The 19143-nt window shown below is 38.0% G+C and overlaps 1 protein-coding gene across 28 annotated transcripts in view; it reads right to left on the bottom strand.

The window, feature by feature from the left end:
* The window catches only part of LOC122875719 (voltage-dependent N-type calcium channel subunit alpha-1B-like), a 291644-nt gene that overhangs the window by 72190 nt on the left and 200311 nt on the right, over window positions 1-19143 (bottom strand). For 18 of the 28 annotated variants that reach the window (XM_044195130.1, XM_044195131.1, XM_044195143.1 and 15 more), the window contains 7 exons: window positions 18026-18186; window positions 17759-17896; window positions 6259-6460; window positions 4156-4320; window positions 3632-3742; window positions 3472-3555; window positions 2796-2801 (listed from right to left, as the gene is read on the bottom strand). In XM_044195130.1, the coding sequence (XP_044051065.1) occupies window positions 2796-2801; window positions 3472-3555; window positions 3632-3742; window positions 4156-4320; window positions 6259-6460; window positions 17759-17896; window positions 18026-18186 (867 nt within the window). The remainder of the gene's footprint in view (window positions 1-2795; window positions 2802-3471; window positions 3556-3631; window positions 3743-4155; window positions 4321-6258; window positions 6461-17758; window positions 17897-18025; window positions 18187-19143) is intronic. The other 10 variants (XM_044195133.1, XM_044195132.1, XM_044195137.1 and 7 more) reach the window with 1 other exon arrangement.

The raw sequence follows: 19143 nt of genomic DNA, 5'->3' as shown, positions 1-19143 counted from the left end.
TACAGAACAAGAGAAACAAATTCACAGAAGTCAGATGCATATTCATGAAAGGAAACTGCAATATCCAGCAGTGTTTTGGGTCACATGCTATTCCATTTTGTATTCCCTATTTTTTATTTTTTATATTTTTCATTTCATTGTTTTTCATAGCTTATCATATTTTATACTATTAGGCTAAACATTCACGCTTAGAAACATTCAGACAAAGTTTGATTTATGCAGTCTTACGACCTGTAAGCTTTCTTTGCTATTTTATCACTGTCTATTCTACTAGGCCATTCGCTGTGGCATTTAAATCCCATTTAGGGGGTTACATTTTGTTGTAGGATTTATTTTAGGCCATAAATATGGCGGCCAATATATACTTATAAGTCAGTTGGAGCGGCATCACTCGGAATACCTCGGGACACATCATGTGGACCATGGTGCTGTTGGTTGGGGTGGGAGGGGGGCATAAATGGAGGGTTTGTTACGAGGGGTTTGTTATTATTTTCAAGTGGAGGGAACGCCAGTCGTGTTATTCTTTTTCTGTTCTGCACTGTATAGGAGCTGTCCGATTTAAAGTTAACCTGTTCTGGATTCACATATCAGATAATCATACACAGCTAGGTAGTCATGGGAACTAGTGAACAAAATGTCTTCTTGGAATGTAAATGGTTTGGGCTCATATGTGAAAAGGCAAAAGGTGCTAAGCTACCTGAAACAAAGAAACTCAGATGTGGTGATACTTCAGGAAAGAGATCTTTTGGAAAAAGATACTGTTTGAATTCATGACAGATAGACTGGAAAAGCGGGGGGTATTTATACTATTTTCAAAAAAGGTTAATGTCAAAATAGAGAGAGAATTTAGAGACAGACGGGGAATAATAATGCTTTTAATTAATTAATCAGGACAAAATCTAGGAAACCTATATGCACCTAATGTGGAGGATCCACAAGCAAGACTTCTTTCTTCAAGTTAAGAAAATCATTTTGGACTTTGGTGACTTTCCTGTTGTTTTGGGTGGTGACGACAATCAAGTTCTTGATGTGTTCTTAGACAGATCCGGGTCTGCCATTGAAGACCATCCAGGTTTCAGATATTCTCGTATTGATCAGATCAGATCAGGTCAGATGGGCATAAACAAAGCAAGAGACTTTTTTGAACACTTAAATCTCTTGAGGGCACATGAAGGGTCTAGAACGCCCAATAACTCTTGAGGAGCTGAATAATCAAACTGTTGCCTAGTGGGAAGACCCCAGGTATAGACGGAATACCTAGCGCATTCTATAAGAAGTTTGCGGAGGAGCTTTGCCCTGAGATCTTAAAGACATTCAATGCTGCTATTGACACAGGGCAACTGCCACCCTAAATGACAGAGTCTATATATTGAAAAAGGGTAAAAAATCTCTAGAATGTGGAAGTTACTGATCCATTGGTCTCCTGTGCTGGGATGGAAAGCTGTTTACAAAGCTTTTCGCAATGAGAGACAATTATGCATCCAGGTCAGGTGGGTTTGTGAAGGGCAGGACCTCCTCTTACAGTCTCAGACACCTCTTTAATCTGGAAGACTAAATACCTGGACATCCCAATAGCTGCTTTGTCTCTAGACGTGGAAAAAGCATTTGATTGTGTTAGCGGAGTTATCTTGTTTTCACTCTAAGCTGGCCAAGCAGCAGCACAGTGTCGCGTGAGTATAAACACAGCTTTAGGAGGACCATTACACCCATAAGTATCAAATGCTTGACCCATAATAGGGAATAAAGCCTTTTCAGACATGGAATCTATAACTTTTCTGTCTTCATCTTTCTGATAAAGTGATGGCTTTTTGTTTAGACAGGTTTACATTATGTAACTGGTTTATATGGTATAATTCAGACATGACAGGGCAGAACCATAACGTTTGAGTATTATTATAATATTAGTAATGTACCTGGTGCATTAGAAGCAGCGGTGTCACAGCTGTGAGTTGAACAAGTGGTACAAAGGAAGAACATTGTTCTCTGTTCTCTCACAGGCTTCATCAGTGATGGACTTATTTAAACTTATTTTGCTGATGAAGCCTTAGTTAATGACCGTCAGGAGTATGAGGGATGCATTTTCTAATCAACTTAATAATTAATTGGAAATCAGCTGCTGTTTTATAGAACATAACATGACAAGACATTAAGTCGAGACTCATTTATACCTATTTGTTCACATGTTGTATGTAAAGTGTGTTGCTGGATATTCATAATTGTATTCATGCAGCAAGCATGGATGACAGATAAAAAGTTTGTGCTGGTCTGATGGTTATTGTGGTTGCATGTGTACAATGTTTTTAACCTCTGTTTTCTCACACAATAGGGAAAATAATTTTTGATAGACTGATACTCATGGTGGCTCATACACACTATTTTGTGTTGTGTTAGAAATGATAGTTCAGTGATACATTTATTACAATGCTCTTGACAAGGCAGAACGAGATGTGCATTTCATTTCTCTCTGTATTGAACTTTGTGCTGCTGCAGCATTTATGTTAATGTGACGGCATGGCACGGTTCAGACATGTAAAGTTGCCATCACCTTTACTGTATATAAAAAGGTACATGATTGAAAGAGACTAAAGTCTGTATATCTGAGCCTCTGCTGCATCAATTTTGACCCTTCTTTTTTTTTTTTGGTGTGTCTCTCACTTTCCCCAAGTTTATGGAAGCTTAATACTAAATTAATGGATTACTCTTTTAACTCACATTCAAGAGACCGGAATATTTAATATTTTAAATTAAACACTAGGTGAGCTAAAAGCAGAGAATGGCAACAGAAAGTCACTCACCGTAGTCTAGTGATGTTTGGGACCAGGGCATGGCAACACCGGTGATGACAATCAACAAGATGAAAATGTAGAGGGAGGGAGACAGAGACAGAGAGATATAAAGAGCAAGACAGAGAGAGAGAGAAAGAGACAGAGAGCAGAGCAAGATGAGGCAAAAGGAAGACGGAGGAAGGAGAGGCGAGAGAACAGGAACGGTCACACATAAACTGATAAAGCTCAACAAATACACACATGTAAATCAGTCAAAGGCAACTTCACACATGTATATTGGTAAGTGCACAGAAAGGAACTGTCTGGAATGAATAAAAAAACTGTCAAACAACACAAAAACCACAGCAAAATATTGCTCCACTGTAAACCACACATTAAACATTACTCTCTAAGGTGGATTCAAAGAAACTGTCCATCCTCAGCTCCTGTACCAGCCCTCCATGATAAATTGATCCAATCAACAAAAGACTCGCTCACAATCCTCCCTTCTCGCTTTGTCCAAAGTTGTCTGGGCCGCTGTCATGTGATTGTCTTTGCCGATATGGCTAGTTGGCTTGTTTCCACATAGCTTGCTGTACAGGTGGTTCATGCCCCTGCTCATTACCATAACAGCTGTGTTGTTTAGATACAATGCATTAAGCCTTGTTGAGGTGAGCGTGGAGTGGGTGGGGAAAAGTGCTCTTACATTTATTTCAGTCACCAGGATGTCAGTGATGCTGCCCAATACTGTCACAAAGTCAAACACGTTCCAGGCGTCCTTTAGGTAGTTCTGAGAAACAGTTGAAAATCATTAGCTGTTATTTATTAGTCAGGACATTTAAAGTTGCTTCATAAATGTTACCCACCAGTGGACCAAAAGCAATAATCTTGAGGATACACTCTAGAGAGAAGAGAGTGGTGAAGACTATGTTGAGGTTCTTCAGCATCACTTCATAGTAGTCTGGAGCTCCATGGAACTGAAAGACAAATGGTGTTTCAAGGTGTTGATCAAGTTTTCCGTGCTGGTATTTGAGTATAGCGCCGTTAAAGGAATAGTTTGACATTTTGGGAAATATGCTTATTCACTTTATTCCTGAAAGTTACATGATAAGATCAATGCCACTCTGATATGTTAAATATGAAGCTACAGCAAGCAGCTGATTATCTTAGCTTAGCTCCCAGCCAACATAACCACCCACTGACTAAACAAACAAGATATATGTGAGCTTTAGAGGTGCTAGTTGGCAGTTTGTGTTACCTTTGGACAGAGGCAGGCTAGCTGTTTCCACGTTTCCAGTTTTTATGCTAAGCTAAGCTCACCGGCTGCTGGCGGTAGCTTCATATTTACTGTACAGACAGAGTGGTATTAATCCTCTTCAAAACTTCTTACCTTCATCATGAGTACCACAGTGTTGAGAGCGATCATGATCATGATGGAGTACTCAAATGGGGCTGAGACCACAAACTTCCACATCCTGTACTGGAAGGACTGTGTGTTCTTGGGCATGTAGCGTGTCAGAGGTTTGGCATTTATGGCGAAGTCAATACAAGCCCTCTGTAACAAAGAAACCACACCTCTCCTTCACTGTCTTCATTATTTGAAAAGAACTGCTCTCCTCAGTCTTCAGAGGATGAAAGCATACATTTGCTATTGATCATTCAAAATATGCACTGGCGTGAGCAGCTGGCTCCTTAAAGCTGACCAATTTAGACAGAATGAGTAAAGAATTTCAGTTTTTAGTAACTTTGGATAACTAATAACCCATTAGTGAACATACATTTTGGTCCCAGGTGCTAATTATAGTTTAAAAACTGTAGATCACTATTAAGTATTAAATGAACACGCAGCTCAGAGAGTTGATAAGCCAGAAACAGACTTAAAGATTATTGACTCATTGAAAGACTAGACACGCCATACATAATGACTGTTTTGAACAACATATGTTTAATCTTGGAAGCCAAAAAAGGAGCACATATTGAACTACTACAACTCCAATACAGAGAACACGCAATAGATAGGCTATGATTATAGTCTTGTCACTAGACAACCATCAAAATCCAATCCAATCAATGTGAGAACATGAATTCTTGTGTGTTCCTGTACCAAAACAGAACCAGACACTCATCAGAACCTTGCTAATTTATACTGCGACCTTACAAGGGAAAGAAATGGAGGGGAATTGCTAAATTTGGATGACTTGGTGGATGGAGGGCAACAAGAACAATAAACTCTGCCTAGAGAACTGGAGGAGAGAGAACTTCATCAGAGTGAGGTAAACATCATCTGAGCTGTGGTTCTGCACTAAAACCTGATGAAGTGGATTATACACTAACACCTACTCTCTCACTCACAGCCCATTGCACATGTGCTCACTGCTCTGGGCCAGTTCTGATTTCATCATTATTTTGCCTGCTGGCATACTGAATGTCAATGGTCCTGATTCCAGTATTAAATATCAAATGGGTTTAAAACAATCTTAATGAGAAGGACACACAGTAATCTTTCATCATCAACCACTCTATGATTTTATTTAACTGACCCAGACTGTGTCCAACTTGGTCCAATCAGTTACCACACTTAAATCATATTTAGAATCTGCCCAATAATTGTATTGTGTCCCCATCTTTATCTGTGATTGCCTGTACTTGTCTCTTTACTCTTGTTACGAGTCCTTTGTTCACTCTATATACGGATGGGTGACAAATGTCTTAGTAAGGTGTTGTCTCCAGAACAGTTTACATGCATCATAGATTCTCCAACTGTGTGGAACTCTGCTGGAGGGATGAACAGCATTCTTCTAAAAGATATTCCTTCATTTGGGATTTTGATGATGGTGGAGGAGAGCACTCATCAGTTCATACTCATCAGTGAGCACTCTTGACCTGTATGGAAGCATCTGCATTTGTTATGGTTCTCCACTCATTTATTCTGGTTTTTCCTTTCTCTGCCAACAACCTGTATATTTACAGTACCTGTGACAGCTGTTTGACTGTTCTGAGGGTTCTTTGACCAAAACATCAAAAGACTGGCCTCATTCAAGGGGTAACAAGTATTGTATAGCAGGCAATAATATTTTTCCTAATATATGCTTTGACTTATTTGTTTTTAATTTGGTAAAAAAAGAGGTGAATGCAGGTCTAGAATCATTCATTCAAACTGTAGCCACATTTAAAGATTGTATCCAATTATCACAGCACCACATGACTAGTCAACACATTTGTTTGGAAAAAGTGACAGATTGGTTATTTCTAACAGAAAATGAGCTCCTCATTCTCCTGTGTCTCCTACCATGAAAAGTTCTTCACCGACAGGACAACCTTCCCTAAATGTTTCATGCAAATCCATTCATCAACATTTGAGAATATCAAGCAAACAAAAATCCAGGAGAATTAAGGTAAAACTGTTAAGGGAGATAATGACAGCATTGTGTAAAAGATTCTGACTGTCAGCAAAACATAAATCTCAGAGTTGTTTGGTATGTCGATGTTTTACCTCATTCTTTTCTAAGCTGCACTCAGACAAGGCCTTGTCTCCCTGCTCCTGGAAGGTGATGATGATTAGAGCGACGAAGATGTTGACAAAGAAGAAAGGGAAAACCACAAAGTAGACCACATAGAAGATGGACATTTCTATCCGGTAGCCTGGACTAGGACCCTGGTCTTCAAAGGTGGCATCCACAGAGTGCTTCAACACACTGCAAAAAGAGTGGAGCACAACACAACAGCCAGGAGGTGAGATACAGTAACATATCCAGTCTGTAATGTTATTAGGTGGTAATACTTAATTAGTAATAAAACAAAAATCTTAAAAAAAAAAAAATTAACCAGTGCCACAGACAGACCCAAAATTGACATGGTCAAAAACATTCTAAATTATAAACTATATACAGTAACTCAAATCATGAAAAAAGACGACACAGCAAAAGTTTCTTTGTCTAAAAGCCGAAATTGACAATGAAGTCTTTTGTGAATGTGTAAAAGGCATGAGATTAATATTCAGCATTACAGATACAAAGGCTTATGAGGGTATTTTGTGTCTCAAAAAATATTTAAAAGCAAAACTATCACACTACAATAATTTTTTTATTGCAAGTGAAATTAATTTGTGATTTAAAATGTATTAATGAAAAAACAAAAGTTTTGCTTTTGAAACTGAAAGCTTTGCATTTAAAACTAAACGTTTTGTATTTGAAACAAAAAGTTTTGCTTTTGAAACAAAAAGTTTTGCTTTTGAAACAAAAAGCTTTGCTTTTGAAACAGTTTGAGGTTTGATTGGCACTCACTCAATTAATATAAGCACATTATCATTTTTAAAAATGATCAATGAAATTTCTTGTAGTCAAATCGAGTTTTCTGTAGATTGTTTTCCAAGCTGGCACAGAGCCTATTCAGTTGAATGTATCATCATGCAACCTTGGTGCCAGTCCAGGTGCAAAGGTTTATGACCCTAATGTAGCTCCTAGTTTTGGGCTTGCAGAATTTAAATGCCGAGACATCTGTAACATTTCTAAGGCAGGGCATGTCAAATGTGTGAATGGCCAGGCAAAACTGAAAAGAAATCCTAAATTTTAATGGCAGGTTCAATGTCAATTGGCAATAACTGGATTGAGTTGGTGCGATTTCATTACTGACACTGTGGAGGACATAACAGTTGAAATAGTCTGGAGGGATGATGAAATGATAACAGATGAAAGAAAAGGTGGACCTTTACTTTTTTGGTACATATATGGATGTGTATCTCCAGACAGCACCAGCAGTAACACCACTAACTCTTTGTCTCCTATACTTGTCAGATATCTTACCTGTATATCTATGAGCCTATATGTGTAAATATTTATAAATGTAATAAATTCCAAGAGACATGTTTTGGGGTTTTAAGTATTTTAGTAAATGGATAATTGTCATTGGACAAGCTTGTTAAACAATGTAGAAAAAAATTAATATTAATTATTAAATTAATATTTTAGCTCAGGTGTTCTATAGATACACAATTGTATAGTTACTGTATTATTGTACAAGTTTCTAGGTACGCGTCCTGCGTCTCTGACGCATTAAAATCCAAAAGGACGCAGTAATCACACTATTATGTTGAAATCATAGCAATAAACAAAAGAAACCTTGCTTTTAGAACACAAAGTTTTACCCGGAACATTTTGTAATGCACTAGTTGTTGTGTATCAGCTGTAGCATGCTTAGCCCGGTTAGTCAAGCTCATGTAGTATTGCTGCTCAACTTTATGGGAGCATTACGTTTTCCCAGCTAGTTACAATGAACATGTACACAGATTAGTGTCAAACTGTATGCCAACACTGTTCAACTGAAGTCAGGTTTGTCTGTGGCAACAATTCAAACACGCATCACCCGAATGTGTTGATTAAGCATAACGAGCCAAAAACAGACTGAAAGGTGAGTCCTTCTCCCCACAGCGTTGAAGAAGCTTCTCACTTCCAAAGTAATAACTAATGCTATAGGAGTGTTTATCTCTGCAGATATGTGACCATACTCTACGTTTAGAGAATACAGCATTTAAGCATATGGTCAAACGCTCTGCTACAATTTGCCTTCACGTGTGCATGTTAATCAGTCCGTGTGCAGCTCTTTGTAAATGAACACAAGTTCAGGAATTATCAGCAGGTCATTGAGCATGGATGGAGCATGATTTATTTATTATTTATTTGTGTTATTTAGTTTTTCTTATTAACAATATGCCAGTATTTGAGTGCCTTATCTGTTACAGTAAGAATTATGGCCAATGAGCCACTGTTGAACGTTTACATTTTTTCAAAATAAATGACACACAGTTTATTTAAAACCCTAAAACCGTATAACATCAAACTTGAGTTTACACTGAAAATCTATCACCATCACTGATTGTATTTGTATTACTGCAGAACTACATAAAAGACAGTTGCAAACAAATGATGAGCATTAAGCACACTGTAGTTGCATTAACCTACAGTTGATCATCATATCAATCAACACATTTTATCAAACATGAATTCATACTTTTTGCGTGGTGGAAGAAGTACTGAAAACCTTTACTTAAGTAAAAGTAGAAATACCATAGTCTAACAATACTCAAGTAAAAGTCCTGAATTCAAAATGTAGTAATTGAAAGTACGCATAAGTAAGCATTATCAGAAAAATGTACTTGAAGTATCAAATTAAAAGTACTCAGTATGCAGAATGGCACCTTTTAAAAACATTATTTTATTATATAACATTGTATTATTCTGTTTTTATCACTAACAAATACGTGTAAGAATATTTTAATGTTGTAGTTCATCAGTGTGGAGCCAATTTTAGATACTTTGTATACCACTGGGTACATTAGTAGCACAGTACTGCATCATATCATATTAGCATATCATGTTTTTTGATGAGAAAAGTAACTATAAGTGTCAAATAAATTTAGTAGAATAAAAAGCACAATTGCCTGTGAAGTATGAAGTAGCATTAAATGGAAATACTCGAGTAAAGTACAAGTATGTCAAAATTGTAATTAAGTAGAGTAAATGTACTTAGTTAAATTTCACCAGTGTCTAAAGGATCATTCATTAGTGGCTACAACATTTAACAATAACACATTCATGCTCTATGCAGCAGGTATGTGGCCTTTCAAATCAAGTGGTCCCTGAAAGTTGGTCATCAAGCAGCAGTTGGTCCAAGGCTGGTTGACTGTCCCGGACAAAGTTAGAGGAAGTGTTGTCCCAGATATGATACTCTTTCAAGTTATCAAGCTCCCTTCGTGTGGAATCAGGTCCCAGTTTGGGTTCGAGAGGCAGACACCATCTCCACATTTAAGAGTAGGCTTAAGACTTTCTTCTGTGATAAAGCTTATAGTTAGGGCTGGCTTGGGTGAGTCCTGAACCATCTCTTTTGTTAGTTATGCTGCTATAGGCCTAGACTGCCGGGAGACTTCCCATGATGCACCTCTTTCCTCTCTCCTCCTCTCCCTCTCCATCTGTATGCATTTTTATCCCATTACTGCATGTTACTAACTCGACATCTTCTCTCTCCCGTAGTTTTGTGCTTTCTTGTCTCTCTCCTCTCTCCTTCTGTCACTTTCAGCAGGTATTTCTACCTCCAGAGCTGCAGAGACTGGATCTGTGGTTGTGGCCCACCTGCTGTCCCCGTGCTCTTGTTCGACAACTGCTACTACAGTTGTTGTTATTGGTTTTGTTACTATTATTGTCATTATTATTCCTATGACTATCATTCCTATTATTATTTCTTTATTAATATTAATATTACCACTACCATTACATTGTTACTATTTTAAAATTCTGGATGGAATTTGCATTGTGCCTCCCTCTCTCCCACCCCCTTCTCTCTCTCTCTCTCTCTCTCTCTCTCTCTCTCTCTCTTTCTCTAGCGGCATGGCTGATGGCTGCCCACACCATTGTGTCTGGTTCTGCCCAAGGTTTCTGCCTGTTTTTCTTGTCACTGTTGCCAAGTGCTTGCTCATGGTGGGATTTGTTGGGTCTCTGTAAATAATATTATAAAGAATATGGTCTAGACCTGCTCTATAGGAAAAGTGCAATGAGATAACTTCTGTTATGAATTGGCGCTATATAAATAAAATTAAATTGAATTTCACTCTTTTGATTGCTCTTTCAACAAGAATTTAAAGCTGAGCTATGAGCTTTTCAGAGGGTCTTCTTTGCTGAACTGTGCTGTGGTTTTAACAGGAGGTATGATCTTTGCCCCAAGGTCAGCCAGCGTCTTCTCAATGGTGAACCCTTTGTCTGCCATGCAGACATCTCACAGGTCCAGTAAGTCTTCCACACAGTTCAGTGAGAACACGATCAGTCATCCTGAGAATGATACAAACAAGCAGCCATGATAGTAGTAAAGTCATGCTTTAATATATCAGTTATAATAATGTGTTTATATTAAGGTGCATAACATTGTAATGTGATCATACAGAGTAAAGCATAAATGTTATTTACAATTGATTCCGCTCATGCACAAACTACAAATACTGCAGGACAATACTGGACAAGTAATATTAGCAAGTACTAGTAACATCAATAATAATAATAACCATAAAGCTACATTTCCAAAGGTAATTTCGGTTGGTGGGCCAAAAATCGGCAAACGAAAATGCGAATGGCTGCTTTATTTCCATCCACTACTGTAATGCGATTATTAGGAGTTGGTTCCAGTGTTGCCAACTTTTTTACAATGGCTAGCACTACCTCCAAAAGTCGCTAAAAGTCGCCAGATGATGTCATACGCTCGATTGCATATTGATGACACTAAACAGAAATTATGTATAAACTTACATGTGCACTGATTGTCTTCTCTCTGCTCCCACTCCGTCTTCTCCATAGACTTCAAAACTCCATCTCCTGTCTGCTAATAGTGGATGTTACCAAGCTGGCCAATAGGGACGTGTTTTACATCTTTCAGTGTAGGTCTCGCCCACGAGAGTCAGCTAACAGCAAACAAAGCTTTTTATTTTAAAAGTTTTTCGTTTCAAATGCAAAGCTTTCAGTTTCAAAAACAACACTTTTGGTTTTTCATTAATACATTTTAAATCACAAACTAATTTTACTTGCAATAAAAACAATTTTGATTGCAGTGTCAATAGTTTTGCTCTCAAATCTATTTTTTTTATTGTAGCCTTAAGGTAGTGATACACAAGGCAATGTACTGGTTATCTGATGAAAATCAGAATGTGCAAGGAGATGCCTCACCTCTGGTCTTTTAATTTGTTTGGCACAATATTTGAATCTGTGTCTGAATTGTCATTGTTACATTGATCTTAACTCAGGGTTGCCACTCTTTTGTAATGATACATTTTAAGTACTTTTCAAGCATTTTTCAAGGACAAATTATTTCAAAATTACGGGCCAATAATTCACACAGATGTTCACATATACTAGTCTAACCCAGCACAGCACCCAACACAGCACTATACAGTAGGGCAGTAGGAATTTAAGGCCAGGCACCACCCGGGAATAGGGGAGAAAAAATCCTTTTGTTCAATCAGGATGAAACTTTGCCAGATTAATATAGACCCAATTACAAGACTTTTTTGTATTATGACTTATACTATAAGTTTTTTTTAATCTTGCAAATTAGGCGATATCTAATTAAATATGCACTAATTTGCATATCTGTAGAAACCATTTTTTGACACATCCCGTGGTGTCTCTTAGTTTTATATTCATTCATTCATTCTATGTTCCTGTTTTATTTTGAAACTTACCTCTGTGAAGTGGTCTCAAATGAGAGCATTTGAGACCACTTCACTTCCTGCCCTCATGTGATTCCCATTAGTGTGATTGTCCACCCTGATTAGTTTCACCTGTCCCTAATTATCCTTCCCCTATATAGTTTGAACGCTCCCCTCACTTTGTGCCAGTGTGTTTCAGTGAGTTTGTGTTGAGTGTTCCAGTATTATTTTCTCCTAGTGATTAGCTTTCCTGTGTTTTTTGGACCCTGCCTTAGCTTTATCCCTATCGGATTCTTTGCCTGTTACCTGACTTCTCACCTGTGTACCGAACTCTCTTTTGGCAAGTAAAGACTAAGATTTCCTGAACAAAGACTGTGTCTCTAAGTCATGTGTTTGAGTCCTTTTCCCTGTGGTCATAACATTTGTAGGCCCAACATATAAAGAACTGAACTTTTTCTTGCTTTATTGTGATCAGTAACTAAATAGCCAGTAATGGTCAGAGGCTTTTTTTCACATAAAATACCTCATAAAATGAAAAACGGTATCAAACAAAAAGCCTCTGACCATTACTGGCTACTGTTTCAAGGAATCGGTATGTAAAATTTTGTAGCTGCACCTATTACGAATCCAGAGACTTTTGGTCTTGAGTGTAAACCAAATGTCATTTTGAGAAAATTGCCACGGAATGTGTGATGGTAAAACATAACTTAGATGGAGGAAATATGTTTACTTTGTCTGAAAGTGGTCAGATTGTGTAAGGAGGACATTGACAATGTCACAGAATGGTTTATGTCCTTGTGACCTATGGGAAACCGAAAACCACCAACTTCTAGTGCGCATGCGCCAACATGCATGTTGCCTGTTGCCGTGTGCAATGTTCTGTACTGTGCAACAGTTTTATTATCAACCAGTAAACCCACTTTGTACTTCACACTTATTTTAATATACCGTATTATTATCATCAACCGGTAAACCCACTTTGTACTTCAAACTTATTTTAATTTTATACTTATACCCACTTGGTACTTAATTTATTTTCTGACCTGTATTATAGTGTATTATATTTTTTGCTTAGTACTTCTATTCCTGTATGCACTGATGTGATAGTGAGCTGCTGTAACAAAAGAGTTTCCCCCCTCGGGGATCAATAAAGTATTTCTGAACCGAAAACCAGCCTGCTTTAGTGAGATAAGGTTATATTGTAAGTGTTGTTGGGGTGTGGGGTGACAGACCCTTCTGGCAGTGACAATATAAAAATGTATGACTTTCTGTCATGTGTTGCTTAATGCTATGGAGACCTGGATCTCTGTATGTATGTAGCCCTTTTACAAATGTTTAAATAAAATACAGGGAAGACAATGATGTTTGATGTTTATTGCAAAAAATCCATTACAGAATGTTAAGCTATGGAATGTTCGTGTTTGGTCTTAGTGTTGGTATTATTAAAGCAAGAAAAAAATAGGACTATTTAACTTACTGAGACAAAAAACAATTTTCCCTTCAAGGTTGGAGCTGATGTAGTGTAGGTTGTGTTTTAGTCATAATACATGCATTTTGGCCTTATAGTTCTTGTTACAAGCTTTTTTATTTGGGTATGCCAATGACAAAAAAAGGTGATTTTTTATTTTTATTTTTAAAGGGGTTAAAAGGTGGACACCAGGGATGATGATGCTCCCTTGTCTTTGGCTTTTTCTGTTGTTTCTCCCTTTTGCTGTTTTTAGAGTGTTTATCTAGGTCTGTTGATAAATGTTAAGTACTTAAGTGCACATTGATTTGCAATATTCAGAACTTGATGGTTGGCTTCTTGATCACGTAGTAGTCATGCTAGTCTGTATTGTAACTGTATACTTGAGTGTATTAGTTTGGACAAGCTATCTGGATATACAACATAAAATAGTTTAGACCATTTAAAAGCATTTGTTTTCCTACTGTAGTATTCACTTTTCATGTTTTCACTTCAGACAGCAGTAGTAGCAGTACATATGAACATATTGTTAGATGCAATAAATATGCATCCTCCCATTTGGAAGGCTAGTGACTGACAATTAAATTTTCTGTGATTTGAAGTATAATGAAGAATTTCGGCCACAGCAAGTGGTCAAGATAGGTCATCTTGGGCAACTGAAGCTCATGAACTTGGGAAGTTTTCTATATACAAGTGAGGCAGTGATATTCACCATAAAGTGCTGGAAAAAATCATTTTTGATGAGAATTTGTCAAGCGGACAATACTTTCTTTGTCTTTTTGGGGATGTTGTGGGCAATATTTTAAAATATAATGGCAGCAAGTCCCAGAATCTTATTTTGCAACTTTCCCCTTTGTTTCTTTTGGCCCTGAATTGGGGGTGCTTGTTATCAAATTGTGAAGGCCCAAGGTATAGGCTAAAAGGAAATAATAGTGAAAAAAAGGTAGCAGAAAACATTCTGAGGGCAGGAACTGGCTCCCGGCCTAGTACACCCTTTCTTTTTTCATCAGTAGTTTCCACTACAAAACAAATCAACATATTTGGATGTGATATTTTTGCTCAGAAGAAAATGGTCTTTACAACCATACTCATTACCTCATGGTTATGCTAAGCTAAGTAATGCTAGCTACATTTGAGTGCAGCATCAAAAATAGATTTGCAACACACCAAATCTCGGATAGGCCTACATATGAAATCCAAATATGGTCACAAAAGAAGCATCGAAATTGCACTTTTTCAATAGACGCTGTGATTTTAATTTTTTTTACATTGAACCTTGGATTAGGAAGGACCCGGAAATCCATATTTGGGCATTTGAGGAGGATGGGACTGTCATGCTCTGTCGGTCTCTGTTTGCCTATCAAAAGTGTACTGCCACTGGGGTCGCAGCACAGCTTTGCAACGGCTTTGTTCAGTTGCTTTTGCACAAAAGAACTGAGAATAGATAGACAGGAAGAAAGTGTATCAAGCTTGGCCCAGTGCTCCAGATTGTCATGGATGATTTCATTAAATTAACTGTGTTACGGATTTATCAAATATCCAGCCTGTGCACTTAATATAGTGATTACATCTACACAAAAGTATGCATGTTAACACCAATTTTGCTGAACTACAAACACTACTGAAGTTGAAGAAATGTATTAGAGCATACAATGTGTGAAAGCATTAAAGTTTTAAAACATACAGTCCAAAATACCCTGAAGTTATCACTATACTCCACAGCTTTCCTCTTTAACGAGGTTCTACAGCAATTTAGTATTTCACTCCCATAAAGTTGGGAGAGTTTTGAGACACAGGTTAAAAGGATAATGATCAAAATTAATGCAGTAGGGGCCCAGATATACAGACTTTAGTCTCTTTCAATCATGTACCTTTTTATATACAGTAAAGGTGATGGCAACTTTACATGTCTGAACAAGTTCCAGAGTCACGTTTATATTAAAGTCACAATGGCAGTCTGTCAGACCTGTAACATTTCTGTAATTTTGCACTACTTGCACTATTTTCTCGACTTGACAATGCTTCATCAGAACTACAGAAGACATTAAACAACTGTTGAGTAGAACTCCTTGTGACAATGCAACTGAATGTCATGTATAAAATGCTCCTTTAATTTCCCCTTAAATAGCTGCTCTAATCAATAGTTTCATATTAACAATGGATGAAATGACTGTGTAATGTGAAAGTTGTCTACTGCACCCCATTACCTCAGCACTCCAGAAATGCCAGCAAGTGGACTTTGAGTTGAGATGATTTCGATGACTAGATGACTACTGTATCTAAGGTCAAGAATGGAGTAGGAGTTGGAGTTTGCTTCTCATGATGACTACTGAGTCTCCTACAGTGCTCCACTTGAAACTAAAGTTTCTGTATTCGGGGTGGAGTACTCTGAAGACAAGGCCAGGATGCTGATGAGTTACAGTAAAGAAGAAAGCCAGCCATAAGGATCTATCAATTGCCGAGCTTTCAGATCCTAATTGAGCTTGTGATTAGTGTTTAATTAATGACAGGTGCCAGTTTAGTTTCAGCGTCTTTCAGCTCATTGTTTTGGTTTCACGGCCCCCAGCCTATTGTTTCCAGCAGGAGCAGCAGGCAGCCATTTTCAGCAAAAAAGCTCTGACATTTTTCTCAGGATTTGGTGGAGCCCAAACCAGAGCTCAAAGCAGTGAGTACTGGACTTGCATTCATCAGGTGGCCACAAACACGACTCCAAATTAATGTTGAAGTTGTGTTTCTTTTGTATAGCACTTCTCAAAACCAACAGGCAACTGTTTGCTAACATGTTAGTAACATCTTTATAAGGTCAGAATATGTCAATTGTTGTGTTTACAGCATTCAACCCATTTCCCAAAATTCTACCTGACATATATGAAAACTTGTTGAAAAACATGTTTGGCTGCACAGAAGGAGTTTGTAAAGCCTGGCCCACTGCTGGGTGAGTGGGGTTGAAAATGTTAAAGAGGCAATGTGTAAGATTTGGCCAGAATTTTATTTTAAAATATGCAAAAAATGAACTAACCTTATCAACATAATGTAAAGAAGTAACAGTTCTGACGTTATGTCAGTGATGTCAATGTATTGTGTTGCAGAGATATCTGCTGAAATTAGCATAGGCCTACTAAACTGCTAGCCCTAGCCCGTTTTGTGTTCCTGTGCCTTCAGGGGTGATTACTAGTGATAGTATAGTGTAGTATAGTGTGCCAGTGGCAAGTTACCTACAGTACACAAGCTCTCTTAGCTTTATTCTAATAAATAAAAACAATAAATTACCTAACTAAAAAATGTCAAAGGAAATAGTCTTACACCTACTTTCCTTATCAAACAGAAAAATACAACCGTACACCTTCTGAATTCATGTTTCTTTCTTTCACTGAACTATTAAAACACACTTAATTCAAACTCAGACAGAAAAAAATAAAACTCACCAAAACCATCTTGGTTAGTCTTGTTCCAACAATCACCAACTCTGGTTTGGTCAAAATAAATCCTTAATCCACTGCGTTAGATGTGAAAAATATTCTGGCTCTACACGCTGTCGCTGCCTCCCTGATGGCTAACCTTCCTCTCACTGCTCTCCCGCTTCACGCCTCTCCAGTCTTCGCCTGAAGCCGCAGTGTCTCGGCCCCCGGAGTCAGAGTCTTGGTCGGAGCTCCTGTAAATCACCTTTGTACTATATTCCCTGTTTTCAAACTGGCCTCCGTCGATATCGGAGGGTTTCGGTCCCGGTCTGGCCGTGTTCACTGGGAGGCTGCTGATCTCGGTTTCGTTGCCTGCTCACCGAGCTCCGGTTCTGGTGCACATTCCGGACTCAGTCAGCTAACGTTAATAGAACGTCTAAGTTGGCTGCACGGATAACTTAGCTAACTAACAGTAGTTAGTGCGTTATGACCTGATACAGCCCATGTATGTGAATATAGTATGAATTTGACAGGTGAAGAGTAGTCTCAATTTTTACATATTGCCCCTTTAAAGTTATGTAAAATGACCTTTCAATTTGAGCTCAAAACAAAATAAAGGCAAATCCCTGTCAGTTACAAATGGATGGGTACAGTTTGTGCTTTGACAACTATTTTCATACCTTTTTTGATTCCAGTCTGTATGCTCTTAACATGTTAAGATTTGTCAGTTGTAAAGTTGAATATCTTCCCAGAGCCATTACTATATTTAGATTAAGTTTTGTCTTTATGTGCTTTTTCTACTTCCCAATGATTCCCACAAGAACCATTTAGGTTTCATGAATCCTGAACAAATCCTGTTGTTTCAGGTCAAAGATGGGTATAGTTTCAACTATGACAGCATTACGCATCTACACCTTAAAGAAGGAATCAAGTCAGCTGCACTTACGTTGGCCAGCCCTCCCCAGTGGAGACAGTGAAGAGGGTCAGGAAGGCCCACAGCACATTGTCATAATGAAACTCATATTTCTTCCACTCTCGGGGCATGGCGGCCACCTCGTCTTTGTCGTAGTCTAGGAACTGTCCTCTGAAAGACATGAAGGCATAATAAGGTACAGGTACAGGGTCTAGTTTTGACCAACCACACCAGTGTTTGACGGTTTACAATTTAAACGATTCTGAGATAAGAAATGAGGAAAGAAGATTTTAGACCAACTTGCAGTCCTTCTCAAGGCCCTTGGACTCGTCTGTGCAGTAGAAGAATTTTCCCTTGAAGAGCTGAACTGCGATGACAGCAAAGATGAACATGAAGAGGATGTAAACGATGAGGATGTTCAGCACATTCTTCAAAGAGTTGACCACACAGTCGAACACCGCCTGAGGATACACAGAAACACACCCACATTGATTTGGGGATGAAATGGAAAATTATTTCTGAATATAGTTAGAAACTATTACCTATGAACTCTGTTTGTCGGGATGCTGCATTCTAAACCAGAACTGTCTTTAAAATGGTACTCTTCATCTGAATCTGAATCTATAGTAATCTCAGTGGGACTAACCTGCAGGCTCAGCCTCATGGGTCCAGAAAGTGAGATGCATTAGCATGTAATTAATAAGGCATGCAGTGAATAATTAATATGCTTATATAAGATCACTTTGCAACAGTTCAAACAGTATGGACAGTAAAAAGTAAGATGGAGCTGAGAGGAATATGCAAGATATCAGGTCTGTCAGGCAAAAAAAGTAAGCTCCCTGTAGTTACAAAAGCCAGCAACAATATATTATTTACAGTAAAAAAAAAAGCAGAACAATGTAAACACTAAACTGCCCCAATGTGACTCCATTACTTTAAGAAAATAATAAAATAACGACAAAAATTAGTCAGTTCTTCAAACGGATACAGATAAACAAAACATCATCTGGTTTAAAATCTGCTGTTTGCCTTGTTACTGTACAGACAACAGATTTGGGCATTTTGCGTTTCAGACAAACATGAATGTAGTGTGCTAGTTAACAGCTGATGTGGTTTCTGCTGAGCTCATTTAAGTTGTACTGACTTAGTTTCTAAGTTTTATTTTTGTGCCTTAGAGAACAGAGCACCACTGAGATATCAAATATCACCGCTATATTATTTAATTTATAATCAAAAGATAAGGCTGATGATTCCTTCCCATCAACAAATCTCATGAAAAGACAGTAATCAAATCTCATGAAAAGACAGTAATATATAAAGGGGACTATTTTCGAGTGCATGGGGGCTGATGACCGTCACATGCATGACCTGTGGTGTAGGAGCATCTATGTCTGGGGTGCTCAGTGGGCTCTGTCCTT

Source organism: Siniperca chuatsi, linkage group LG5 (assembly GCF_020085105.1).
Source record: "Siniperca chuatsi isolate FFG_IHB_CAS linkage group LG5, ASM2008510v1, whole genome shotgun sequence".
Taxonomy (NCBI): domain Eukaryota; kingdom Metazoa; phylum Chordata; class Actinopteri; order Centrarchiformes; family Sinipercidae; genus Siniperca; species Siniperca chuatsi.
The sequence above is the reverse complement of the archived record's forward strand: the minus strand, read 5'-3'. Positions and strand labels throughout refer to the sequence as shown.